Source organism: Oncorhynchus mykiss, chromosome 19 (assembly GCF_013265735.2).
Source record: "Oncorhynchus mykiss isolate Arlee chromosome 19, USDA_OmykA_1.1, whole genome shotgun sequence".
Lineage (NCBI taxonomy): Eukaryota > Metazoa > Chordata > Actinopteri > Salmoniformes > Salmonidae > Oncorhynchus > Oncorhynchus mykiss.
This window is the reverse complement of record NC_048583.1, coordinates 48887834-48902280: the sequence shown is the minus strand read 5'-3', so window position 1 is coordinate 48902280 and position 14447 is coordinate 48887834. Positions and strand designations below refer to the sequence as shown.

The following is a 14447-nucleotide window of genomic DNA, read 5'->3' as shown; positions in this document are numbered from 1 at the left end:
CACACCATCTCACCTCCTCCTCCGTGCTTCACGGTGGGAACCACGTGAGATCATGCAGAGATCATCCCTTCACCTACTCTGCGTCTCACAAACACACAGCAGTTGGAACCAAAAATCTTGAATTTGGACTCATCAGACCAAAGGACACATTTACACCAGTATAATTTCCATTGCTTGTGTTTCTTAGTCCAAGCAAATCTCTTCTTATTATGTGTGTCCTTTAGTAGTGGTTTCTTCGCAGCAATTCAACCATGAAGGCCTGATTCACACAGTTTCCTCTGAACAGTTGATGTTGAGATGTGTCTGTTACTTGAACTCTGTGAAGCATTTATTTGGCCTGCAATCTGAGGTGTACTTAACTCTAATGAACTTATCTTCAACCAGAGGTAACTCTGGTTCTTCCTTTCCTGGGCTGGTCCTCATGAGAGCATGTTTCATCATAGCACTTGATGGTTTTTGCGACTGCACTTGACTGCTTCTTGTTCTTGAAATGTTCCGTATTGACTGACCTTCATGTCTTAAAGTAATGATGGACTGTTGTTTCTCTTTGCTTATTTGAGCTGTTCTTGACATAATATGGACTTGGTATTTTACCAAATAGGGATATCTTCTGTATACCCCCCTACCTTGTCACAACACAACTGATTGGCTGAAACGCATTAAGAATTAAATCAATTTCACAAATTAACTTTTACAAGGCACACCTGTTAATTTAAATGCATTCCAGGTGACTACCTCATTAAGCTGGTTGAGAGAATGCCAAGAGTGTGCAAATCTGTCATCAAGGCAAAGGGAAGAGTCTCAAATATAAAATATATTGTGATTTGCTTAACACTTTTTTGGTGACTACATGATTCCATATGTGTTATTTCATAGTTTATATGTCTTCACTATTTAAATTTTTTGTTGTTAACCTTTATTTAACTAGGCAAGTCAGTTAAGAACAAATTCTTATTTACAATGACGGCCTAGATTTCCTGCCTTGTTCAGGGGCAGAATGACAGATTTTTACCTTGTCAGCTCGTGGATTCGTTCTAGCAACCTTTCAGTGACAGGCCCAACTCTCTAACCACTAGGCTACCTGCCGCCCCAGGTTCAATGTAGAAAATAGTAAAAATAAAGAAAAACCATTGAATGAGTAGGTGTTCTAAAACTTTTGACCGGTAGTGTATATAATGGTGTGGAATATGGACAGTATATGACTTGAAAAAGTGTGTACAGCACTACTTATATAGGATGAGCCATGACTAGAATACAGTGAACAACAATATAAAAGCAACATGTTAAGTGTTGTTCTCATGTTTCACCAGCTGAAATTAAAGATCCCAGAGATTTTCCAGATACACAAAAAGCGTATTTCTCAAAAATATTGCGCACAATTTGTTTACGTCACTGTTATTTAGCATTTTTCCTTTGCCAAGTGTCATGCCATAGAGAGGCTTTTATTCTCTATTTTGGTTCGGCCAGGGTGTGACTAGGGTGGGCATTCTAGTTTTTTTATTTCTATGTTTTCTATTTCTTTGTGTTTGGCCGGGTGTGGTTCTCAATCAGAGGCAGCTGTCTATCGTTGTCTCTGATTGAGAATCATACTTAGGCAGCTTTTTCCCACCTGTGTTTTGTGGGTAGTTGTTTTCTGTTTTGTGTCTGCACCAGACAGAACTGTTTCGGTTTGTTCCATTTTGTTATGCGCTCAGTGTTCAGTTTAAATAAATTACCACGCTGCTCTTTGGTCCACTCCTTCTTCATGCAACGACGAGCGTTACACCAAGATAATCAATCCACCTGACAGGTGTGTCATATCAAGAAGCTGATTAAACAGCATGATCATTAAACAGGTGCACCTTGTGCTGGGGACAATGCAAGGTCACTCTTAAATGTGCAGTTTTGTCACACAACACAATGCCACAGATGTCTCAGTTTTTGCGATTAGCATGTTGATTCCAGGAATGTCCACCAGAGCTTAATTTCTCTACCATAAGCCGCCTCCAACGTCATTTTAGAGAATTTGCCAGTACGTCCAACCGGTCTCACAACCGCAGACCACGTGTATGTCGTTGTGTGGGCGAGAGGAAGGCATAAACCACAGACAACCAACACAATTGCATTTTATCAATGGCAATTTCAATGTACAGAGATACCGTGATGAGATCATGAGGCCCGTTGTCCTCTGCCATCACCCTTTATCCTCTGCCATCACCTCATATTTCAGCATGATAATGCACAGCCCCATGTCGCAAGGATCTGTACACAATTCCTGGAAGCTGAAAATGGCCCAGTTCTTTCATGGCCTGCATACTCACCAGATATGTCACGAATTGAGCATGTTTGGGATGCTCTGGATCGACGTTTACTACTCTGTGTTTCAGTTCCCACCAATATCCAGCAACTTCGCACAGCCCTTGAAGAGGAGTGGGACAACATTCCAGAGGCCACAATCAACAGCCTGATCAACTCTATGCAAAGGCGATGTGTCGCGATGCATGAGGAAAATGGTGATCACACCAGATACTGACTGGTTTTCTGATCCACGTCCCTACTTTTTTTAAAGGTATATGTGACCAAAAGATGCATATCTGTGTTCCCAGTCATGTGAAATCCATAGATTAGGTCCTAATGAATTTATTTAAATTGACTGATTTCCTTATATGAACTGTAACTCAGAAAAATCTTAGACATTTTTGCATGTTGCGTTTATATTTTTGTGTGTGTGGTAAAACAGTATGTAAACATGAAGTGACCAGTGTTCAATGACTCTATGTACATAGGGCAACAGTCTAAGGTGCAGGATAAAGGACCCGCTGGTAGCCAGCTAGTGACAGTGTCTAAGGTTCATGGCAAGGTACTGGGCGGAGGCCAGCTAGTGATGATTGTTTAGTATTTTCTTTAACAAAGATATCTACATTGCAGTTTAGAAAACAAATCTTGTCCAAAATATAGTGGTCTCTTGGGGTACGTTGAGCTGTGGGACAGGGCAAGTTAAGCCGCCTGAAAATGTCTTTACTGAATGAAATATTACCACTACCTTTTTAAAATCATATCTATCTTTATTCCCCAAACAAAATTCAACACAGTCACAATCTATTTTCGTCTTTTAATCATTTTAAGCATCTTTTAACACAGGCTTAACACTTAACAAACACTTTGTACCATTTTTTTCAACTTTTAACATAGGCCTCATATCCCAGCGATAATGCCTTGCATTACTCCTGGGAAGAATACACTTACATTTGCTCAACTTGTCATTGACTCAACTTACCACATGGCCATTGGCTCAACTTACCCCAAGGCAAACATTTTGACTATATTAGTCCACATACAGTGCCTTCGGAAAGTATTCAGACCACTTGACGTTTTCCACATTTTGTTACGTTACAGCCTTATTCTAAAATTGATTAAATAAAAATCCTCAGCTATCTACGTGTGTAGAAAGCGAAACCAGGTTTTTAGACATTTTTGCTAATTAAAAACATATAAAATGGAAATACCTTATTTACATAAGAATTCAGATCCCTTTGCTATGAGACTCGAAATTGAGATCAGATGCATCCTGTTTCCATTGATCATCCTTGAGATGTTTCTACAACTTGATTGGAGTCCACCTGTGTTAAATTCAAATGATATGATTTGGAATACCACACACCTGTCTATATAATGTCCCACAGTTGGCAGTGCATGTCAGAGCCAAAACCAAGCCATGAGGTCAAAGAAATTGTCCATAGAGCATAGAGACAGGATGTTGTTGTGTTGATGCACAGATCTGGGGAAGGGTACCAAAAAATGTCTGCCCATTGAAGGTCCCCAAGAACACAGTGGGCTCCATAATTCTTAAATGTAAGAAGTTTGGAACCACCAAGACTCTTCCTAGAGATGGCCACCCGACCAAACTGAGCAATAGGGGCAGAAGGGTCTTGGTCAGGGAGGTGACCAAGAACCCGATGGTCACTCTGACAGAGCTCTAGTCTTCCTCTGTGGAGATGGGAGAACCTTCCAGAAGGACAACCATCTCTGCAGCACTCCACCAATCAGGCCTTTATGGTAGAGTGGCCAGACAGAAGCCATTCCTCAGTAAAAGGCACATGACAGCCCGCTTGGAGTTTGCCAAAAGGCACCTAAAGACTCTCAGACCGTGAGAAACAAGATTCTCTGGTCTGATGAAACCAGGATTGAACTCTTTGACCTGATTGCCATGCGGCACGTCTGGAGGAAACGTGACACCATCCCTACGGTGAAGCATGGTGGTGGCAGCATCATGCTGTGGGGATGTTTTTCAGTGGCAGGGACTGGAAGACCAGTCAGGATCGAGGCAAAAATGAATGGAGCAAAGTACAGAGAGATCCTTTATGAAAACCTGTTCTAGAGGACTCAGGACCTCAGACTGGGGTGAAGGTTCACCTTCCAACAGGACAACGACCCTAAGCACACAGCCAAGACAACGGAGGGGTGGCTTCGGGACATGTTTCTGACTGTCCTTGAGTGGCCCAACAAGAGCCCGGACTTGAACCCAACGAGAGCCCGAACTTGCAGTGACGCTCCCCATCCAACCTGACAGAGCTTGAGAGGATCTGCAGCAAGGAATGGGAGAAACTCCCCAAATACAGGTGTGCCAAGCTTGTGGCATCATACCCAAGAAGGCTCGATGTTGTAATCGCTGCCAAAGGTGCTTCAACAAAGTACTCAGTAAAGGGTCTGATATTGGTCTGATATTGTGATATTGTGATATTTCCATATTTAAAAAAAAAAGAATTGCAAAAAAATGAAAAACCTGTTTTTTCTTTATCATTATGGGGTACTGTGTGTGGATTGATGAGGGGAAGAAGCTATTTAATACATTTTGGTATAAGGCTGAAACGTAACAAAATGTGGAAAAAGTCAAGGGGTCGGAATACTTTCTGAAGGTACTACAATGCTTTCAGAAAGTAGCTACAATGATGCACTTTCATGCAAGGTTAAGAATCTCGTTGAAGTTTATAGAGACCGCAACTGATATGTAGAACAATCTTAACATTATCTACTTTGGTTTAGATACAAGCATCATGAAACCTGTAACACAATACATTCATTTGACTTGTTGAAAATACATTTTTTGGACCTAACTTGCAAATCACTTTTTCCATGTGGTTGTATCCTTCAGACTCCATGAAATTCTGACTGCTTTCTAAATATTTGGTGAAATTATAAATGTTGTGTTTCCTAGAATGTAACTCTAATGTAAATGTAGAAACAAGGGTGGCTCAACTTACCCCACTATCCCCTACACATTCAAATAATACTATTCCATTAGTAGTCTCTGCAGTCTCTGTCTGGCATCCCCTTGTCTCTGTTTTATTCAAGGGGAGGGTATGTGTAACTAGAGTGAAAGAATGGTAGTGGGTTGTCTAAATAAAGTAAAGCTATTCTCTGATTAAGTTAAATGCTGTAGAGAGGTGGGTTGGGATGTCCGCCCTTGGAAACAGATCACAGAGAATGTGGTTTTAATCCAGCGATGTGGCTGCCGTGGTGGTAGGACGCCTCCCAAGGACGCTCGTCCACTGATGTACCTCAAAGCGCTCTCCTCAGGGCTTTGACGGATGACACCCCCGCTCCAAAATGATAGGCTATTATTTCACTTTGCAATGGATAAATGGCAACACTAGCTGCTACCTGTCCCCCTTCCCTCGCCATGCCTCGCCTCACAGCCTGGCACCAACAGACAGACAAGGGAGGGAGGGAGGAGAGAATAAAAGGTTTGTGGGACTGTGACATTTTGTGATCTTACTTTCTCTTTTTCCACTTTGTTGTTCTAGGTGACTGACTACATTGTGCTGCTGTAGTGACAATGGCATTTGATAAGCAGCTGATTTGATCATGGGTTTTAATTGTTGCAACTGCTGAAGGTTATTTGTTCTTAGCTATTTACACAGCATCTGTTGCTCTCTCTCTCTCTCTCTCTCTCTCTCTCTCTCTCTCTCTCTCTCACACATAGACCAGCAGTATTCATGGTCTCCTTCTCAGCACTTCGATGAAGACAGCTACTCCCCTCCTCCACCCAGGAACATGAAGGCTCTATCGGGTGGCCGGCCCAGCCAGCTCCAGATCACCTCAGCTCACACCTGCGGCCTGGCCGACTGCGACCACTCCCTGGACCACCATGAGTCCCGCACCCCCTCATACCTCCTCAGCCCCACAGAGAGCTGTCTCATGGACCACCACCGCTGCTCTCCCCGTAGCTCCATCCACTCTGAGTGCATGGCGATGCCCGTCTCCATGGCCAACACAGACCACTCCATCTCCAGCAGCACCTTTCCCAGGATGCACTACAGCTCCCACCACGACGGCAGCGGGTCGCGGGATGGTGGTAGTAGAGGAGGAGGTGTTGGCGGTGGATCACGGGATCGAGATGAGTGTGGATCGTCGCATGGCGGCAGCGGTAAGATGAACAGAATCCCAGCCAACCTGCTGGACCAGTTTGAGAAGCAGCTTCCGTTACACCGTGATGGCTTCCACACGTTGCAGTACCAGAGGGCATCCACCACCACCACGGAGCACCGCAACGAGAGCCCTGGGAGGATCCGACACCTGGTCCACTCTGTCCAGAAGCTCTTCACCAAGTCCCACTCCCTGGAGGGCTCGTCCAAGATGAACGGAACCAAGGGAGACTCGCACCGGGAAGGCTCCCACCACCACCATCATCACCACCACGGACACCACAAACACAGCAAGCGCAGCAAGAGCAAAGAGCGTAAGTCATCAGACAGCAGCAGTAAGCAGCGCTCCGGGGTGGCGGGCTGGTGGAGCTCAGACGATAATCTGGACAGTGACAGTACGTACCGGACGCCCAGTGTCATGTCACGCCAACATGTGGACCACATCAGCAGCCACTGCTACCCCGACTCTGTCCACAGCCACTACGGGGACCTGTCGCTCAAGACCTCCAAGAGCAACAACGATGTGAAGTGTTCCGCGTGTGAGAGTGTGGCCATGGCTCCTGAAGGGAAGTTCATGAAGAGGAGCTCCTGGTCAACACTGACCGTCAGCCAGGCCAAGGAGGCCTACAGGAAGTCCTCCCTCAACCTGGAGAAACCCATGATGCCCACAGACCTCAAGCCCAACCTCAGGCCCTGCCACTACCTACAGGTGAGTCACTCTTCTAGTCCTAGTCTGTCCATTGCTGGAGCCATGTTGCCAGAACCACAGCAATGTGATAGAAAGAAAGAAAGAAAGAAAGAAAGAAAGAGACCAGTACGAAGTCACTGAATAAGAGCATCTGCTAATTGACTAAAATGTCAAATGGATGGGATTGACAGATAAGCAGACAGATATGTACACATAGACATAGGTCCACTGGTAGTCTGATTTAGTGAAGCCATTGAAGAGAGAGAGGATTTATGGTCATTATCAGTCAGTGTAGAACCAAAGACCAGCTATGCTTCATTCTAACACTTAGAAACACTGCAAACAATGAGGCTCATTGATTAGCATGGATCTCAATATCTAAGCCTGCCGTTTATATGGCACTCTATTCCATCAGAGGCTCATGTTCAGCAGACAGACAGCCCTGAATCCAGACAGCGTTATTATGATGTTGTTTGTCTCAGCTGGACCTCTGATAGTTCTGAGAGATAATCTCTTTTATTTCCCTGTCCAGGATATGAGTCACCTGTCAGGGACTCAGCAGGGTAGAAGCAGTGAGGGGACAGCTCAGTGGGAGATATCAAGTACTGTATCAATGAATAACACCAGGGGGGCAAAGAAAAGACTCAGGATCATTGCAGGTTTGAGCTTTTTGCAGTGCCATGTTTCCAGAAGGAGTCAGTTGGTCTGTATTGGTGTGTGAGAGGCCAGGATCTGCATTGTGGGAAACCCTGGTGGATTGTGGGTAATGACATTAAGATCATTTCAAAGTGAATCAGCATTTTTGTAGTTGATGGTCCAGAGGTTTTATGTTAGGGTTGTGGTAGTAAAGGGTATTTGTTTAGGAATGGCAACTTCCTTTGCCCACGGCACTGAATGCCTACTGTACTTTTTCACTAAAATAACGCTGTATATGAAACGATGCTGTTGGTGTATGATGAATCAATATCAAGCTCTTCCTGACAGTAAAAAGTACTTGTTTTACAGTTAACATACAACCCATGAGTGGGATATTGCCTGAAGCTAAAAACATTTGAACTCCCTAGCACTCAGATAAATACGCCTCAGAGACTCTCTACGAAGTAGAATGTGGTGTAACTGCTGTCTTTAATGGACAAGAAATACATGATACATGACTCAACCCACCCACCATTCTAGTGAGGAGGCAATGCTTATCTGACTATTAACTGACGTAAACAGGAAAACAGAGGTTTTGTGAATAATTCCAAGCGTCTGTATACAAAACCCTTTTAATGGGGATGAAAATGATGAACCCCAGACAACGGTAGCTTCTAGAACCTCGAATCTCTTTATCTCTCTAAGTGCACTAAGCTCTCCCTGAGACTGATGATAAGAGACGGTAATGCATTCTTTGCCTGGTCTTTTGATGGGGTGTCTGAACGGCCATAAACACGTTGTTTTTTCTATAAATAGCCCAGTCCATTCCGTTGGTTCTCCACTGCAGGGCTATTTTGAGCCTTGTCAATCGGCCCAGCTGGTGACGCATTTCCCCTGGGGATTGATGCCCCTTCTCTGAGGTGAACTAGCTACCAGGGAGGACTGTGGATTCACAGAGGGCTAGGAGACAGGGGGAAATAAACAGACTATTCTGGTCTATGGCTACCTGGCTCAATGTCTGACTGGCTGGCTGGCTCAATGTCTGACTGGCTTGCTGGCTCAATGGCTCAATGGCTGAATGGCTGACTGGCTGGCTGAATGGCTGACTGGCTGGCTGGCTGGCTCAATGGCTCAATGGCTGACTGGCTTGTTGGCTGGCTGAATGTCTCTCTATTTCTATCCCTTTCCTTATCAACAGGAGCAGTGAGGTAGTTAGATTGAGTTGTTAGTCAAGAACATCACTCTAAAATGGTCACATTGGAAGTTAGGCAGCATCCTGTTGCTGTTCTGCTTTGTTTTTCCATTTTGGTTTAAAGGTGCAGTCCTATAAAAAGAGTTGTTGCTGTTATTGTTTTTGGGAGGTGGGGTGTTTGTGGCACTCCAGATGGTTCAAAGTGCCAGTCACCTTGTTGTTGTCATTGGATTTGACGACAGGGGAGAAAAGAAAGAAAAAAGCTATTGAAAAGAGAGGAAGTTATGATGCTGTGAGAGAGCGGAGTGCTCTCCAAAAATGGGAACGTTTGGTGTGTTAGTGAGCATAGAACAGGACAGAGATGGAGTACAGTTGGCTTCTTCCTGAAATGACAAATATTTGGAATTATGCTGTATGTGCCATCGATCATCGCTCTCTGTCTTTTGCAGACTGATTTCACAAATTTGTCCCAATTACCCTAGCATGAATACACACACACACACTCACACACTCAGGCCCTTGTTAGTATCTGTTAGGGAGGGACAGCAGCTTTGATTTAGATGCAGTAAGGTGGCAGTGACAACGCAATGAAGTCATGGATGTGACCAGCTCACCTGGCCAGGATACAGATTCACGACAGACTGCTGCTCATGGCAAACTTAATTATCTCTCTCATTCTCTATAATTATCTCTCTCTTTCAACCCCTCTATCTCTTTCTCATGTTCTTTCTCCCTTCTCTTTGTAAGTCTTGCTCTTCCCTCTCTTAGAGACTGTAGACAAGCAGATAGTGTAGATCTGAAAGGACTGACTGAAAAAACAAGCATAATACATTGCCTTATTAGCCACTCAACTGCTCAGCCAAAGTGCCACTACAAAATCATTTTGTTTTACTGTTGTGTCTTAGCCTTCATTAATTCACTTTCACCGCTTAACACAACTCTTTTCCTTCCAAAAGAGTAGAAAGCGAGGATTAGGCTTTGATTGTTTTGCTGATAGGGCAATGCGGCAGGATTTAATAAGACAATTAATTGCCATGTTGACTTGCCAAAGCTGGACGGTTCAGAGAGAGAAAGCCTGTGATTAAAGGCAGAGTGAAGTTGCAGCGCTGCAGACACCACAGTCTCTCTCACTCTCTCTCTCTCTCTATCTCTCTCTCTCTCTCTCTCTCTCGCTCTCGCTCTCTATCACTCTCTCTCTCTCTCTCTCTCTCTCTCTCTCTCTCTATGTCTCTCTCTCTATGTCTCTCTCTCTCTCTCTCTCGCTCTCGCTCTCTATCACTCTCTCTCTCTCTCTCTATGTCTCTCTCTCTGTCTCTCTCTCTCTATGCCTCTCTCTCTCTATGTCTCTGTCTCTCTATGTCTCTGTCTCTCTCTCTATCTCTCTGTCTCTCTCTCTCTCTCTGTCTCTGTCTCTCTCTCTCTATCTCTCTCTCTCTCTCTCTATGTCTCTGTCTCTCTATGTCTCTGTCTCTCTCTATCTCTCTGTCTCGGTCTCTCTCTCTCTCTCTCTCTGTCTCTCTCTCTCTCTCTGTCTCTGTCTCTCTCTCTCATGGCTTTATTGTCATGGGAAACATATGTCTACATTGCCAAAGCAAGTGAAATAGATAATAAACAAAAGTGAAATGAACAATAAAAAAATTTACAGTAAACACTACATTCATAAAAGTTCCAAAGGATAAAGACATGTCAAATGTCATATTATGTCTATATACAGTGTTGTAATGATGTGTAGATAGTTAAAGTACAAAAGGGAAAATAAATCAACATAAATATAGGTTGTACAGTGCCTTGCGAAAGTATTCAGCCCCCTTGAACTTTGCGACCTTTTGCCACATTTCAGGCTTCAAACATAAAGATATAAAACTGTATTTTTTTGTGAAGAATCAACAACAAGTGGGACACAATCATGAAGTGGAATGACATTTATTGGATATTTCAAACTTTTTTAACAAATCAAAAACTGAAAAATTGGGCGTGCAAAATTATTCAGCCCCCTTAAGTTAATACTTTGTAGCGCCACCTTTTGCTGCGATTACAGCTGTAAGTCGCTTGGGGTATGTCTCTATCAGTTTTGCACATCGAGAGACTGACATTTTTTCCCATTCCTGCTTGCAAAACAGCTCGAGCTCAGTGAGGTTGGATGGAGAGCATTTGTGAACAGCAGTTTTCAGTTCTTTTCACAGATTCTCGATTGGATTCAGGTCTGGACTTTGACTTGGCCATTCTAACACCTGGATATGTTTATTTTTGAACCATTCCATTGTAGATTTTGCTTTATGTTTTGGATCATTGTCTTCTTGGAAGACAAATCTCCGTCCCAGTCTCAGGTCTTTTGCAGACTCCATCAGGTTTTCTTCCAGAATGGTCCTGTATTTGGCTCCATCCATCTTCCCATCAATTTTAACCATCTTCCCTGTCCCTGCTGAAGAAAAGCAGGCCCAAACCATGATGCTGCCACCACCATGTTTGACAGTGGGGATGGTGTGTTCAGCTGTGTTGCTTTTACGCCAAACAGAACGTTTTGCATTCTTGCCAAAAAGTTACATTTTGGTTTCATCTGACCAGAGCACCTTCCACATGTTTGGTGTGTCTCCCAGGTGGCTTGTGGCAAACTTTAAACGACACTTTTTATGGATATTTTTAAGAAATGGCTTTCTTCTTGCCACTCTTCCATAAAGGCAAGATTTGTGCAATACACGACTGATTGTTGTCCTATGGACAGAGTCTCCCACCTCAGCTGTAGATCTCTGCAGTTCATCCAGAGTGATCATGGGCCTCTTGGCTGCATCTCTGATCAGTCTTCTCCTTGTATGAGCTGAAAGTTTAGAGGGACGGCCAGGTCTTGGTAGATTTACAGTGGTCTGATACTCCTTCCATTTCAATATTATCGCTTGCACAGTGCTCCTTGGGATGTTTAAAGCTTGTGAAATCTTTTTGTATCCAAATCCGGCTTTAAACTTCTTCACAACAGTATCTCGGACCTGCCTGGTGTGTTCCTTGTTCTTCATGATGCTCTCTGCGCTTTTAACGGACCTCTGAGACTATCACAGTGCAGGTGCATTTATACGGAGACTTGATTACACACAGGTGGATTGTATTTATCATCATTAGTCATTTAGGTCAACATTGGATCATTCAGAGATCCTCACTGAACTTCTGGAGAGAGTTTGCTGCACTGAAAGTAAAGGGGCTGAATAATTTTGCAAGCCCAATTTTTCAGTTTTTGATTTGTTAAAAAAGTTTGAAATATCCAATAAATGTCGTTCCACTTCATAATTGTGTCCCACTTGTTGTTGATTCTTCACAAAAAAATACAGTTTTATACCTTTATGTTTGAAGCCTGAAATGTGGCAAAAGGTCGCAAAGTTCAAGGGGGCCGAATACTTTCGCAAGGCACTGTATTTACAATGGTGTTTGTTCTTGACTGGTTGTCTTTTTCTTGTGGCAACAGGTCACAAATCGTGCTGCTGTGATGGTACACTGTAGTATTTCACCCAGTAGATATGGGAGTTTAACAAAACTGTGTAATCTGAGGGAAATATGTGTCTCTAATATGGTCATACATTTGGCAGGAGGTTAGGATGTGCAGCTCAGTTTCCACCTCATTTTGTGGGCAGTTTGCACATAGCCTGTCTTCTTTTGAGAGCCAGGTCTGCCTTCAGCGACAGTCTACATTGTCAAAGATTTCCTTAATTTTGGGTCCGTCACAGTGGTCAGGTATTCTGGCACTGTGTGCTGTCTGTTTAGGGCCAAATAGCATTCTAGTTTGATCTGTTTTTTACAATGTGTCAGGTAATTATCTTTTTTGTTTTCTCAAGATTTGGATGGGTCTAATGTTTGTGTTTGTGAACAGAGCCCCAGGACCAGCTTGCTTCGGGGGCTCTTCTCCAGGTTCATTTCTCTGTAGGTAATGGCTTTGTTATGGAAGGTTTGGGAATCGCTTCTTTTCATGTGGATTTTTGCAGAATTCTGCATGCAGAGTCTCAATTTGGTGTTTGTCCCATTTTCTGAATTCTTGGTTGGTGAACGGACCCCAGACCTCACAACCATCAAGGGCAATGGCTTCTATAACTGATTCAAGTATTTTTTTGCCAGATCCTAGGTATGTCAAATTTGATGTTCCTTTTGATGGCATAGCTGGCCCTTCTTGCCTTGTCTCTCAGATCGTTCACAACTTTGTGAAAGTTACCTGTGGCGCTGATGTTTAGGCCGAGGTATGTATCGTTTTTTGTATGCTCTAAGGAAGCAGTGTCTAGATGGAATTTATATTCGTGGTCCTGGCAACTGGACCTTTTTTGTAACACGTTATTTTGTCTTACTGAGATTTACTGTCAGGGCCCAGGTCTGACAGAATCTGTGCAGAAGATCTAGGTGCTGCCGTAGGCCCTCCTTGGTTGGGGACAGAAGCACCAGATCATCAGCAAACAGTAGACATTTTACTTCAGATTCTAGTAGGGTGAGGCCGGGTGCTGCAGACTGTTCTAGTGCTATCGCCAATTTATTGATATATAGGTTGAAGAAGGTGGGTCTACATTCCTTTCTCTCTCTCTCTCTCTCTCTCTCTCTCTCTCTCTCTCTCTCTCTCTCTCTCTCTCTCTCTCTCTCTCTCTCTCTCGATTGAAGGGCAGTGTAGTTAACCAGACTCATTTGTAATAGGTTTTTAATAGTTCCAGATGTCTACGTACTGCTGTTTACAGCTAACGTTTACAGCACACATGACAGCAGTGAAACATACAGCAGTTGGAAAGCTGATAATATACATAGGCCTCTAAATTATTCTGTCAATTTTTCGTATATTCGACATAGTTTAATGTAGAAAACATGTTAACTAAAATGACCATAGTCCATTGCGCGCCTACTTGTGCGTCTAAATTTATTTTACGCCAGCAGGAATAGAGAGCAGTTGCTTCGCAAGGTATTTCTACCTGGAAATACATTACCTAAGTTAATGATAGTTGGTATTTAGCACTCATAAAAGTATGCCTTATTTACTTTGAAGAACTACTAAAATAGTGAATTAGTCAGACAGCACAGGCAGCAGCTCTATAGAGATGAGATGATGAATTGGAATGAAATAATGTCATAAAATAATACAAATGTATTCTACACATCAACTGAAATACTTTATTATAGTAAAGTAATGACAATGAATGCTGGTGAATAAGTGATAATCAGTAATGGGCAGTCACTACCATTATGGGATTTTTATGAATTGTTTTATTCTGTGTTGAAGAGCATTCAACCCACATAATGCATAGTGTACTTAATCGAAAAAATGTTAATCGAACCGAAACCGAACCAACCTCAAAAAGCAGTAATCGCTCAGCACTACTGACTGCCTAATTTCACAGAAAGGGAGCTGAGGGGATCATCCATGCACCGTATATTCTGAGATATGGATGTATAGATATAGAATGCATGGTAGCCTATGTGTTGTGTGCAGCTGTCCCAGTGAAGATTGCCATTTATAGATGGACAGGACAGGGTGACAGCTGTGCTATGACATAAAGACAGCCAGAGGGCTGGA

General features: G+C 43.2%; 1 protein-coding gene across 1 annotated transcript in view; it reads left to right on the top strand.

Moving 5' to 3' along the window:
* Positions 1 to 5978: 5978 nt before the first annotated feature.
* The window catches only part of LOC110498375 (disks large-associated protein 2-like), an 83991-nt gene continuing 75522 nt past the window's right edge, over positions 5979 to 14447 (top strand). Inside the window, exon 1 of the mRNA XM_036954988.1 lies at positions 5979 to 7113. Coding sequence (XP_036810883.1) covers positions 6034 to 7113 — 1080 coding nt within the window. The 5' untranslated portion in view covers positions 5979 to 6033. The remainder of the gene's footprint in view (positions 7114 to 14447) is intronic.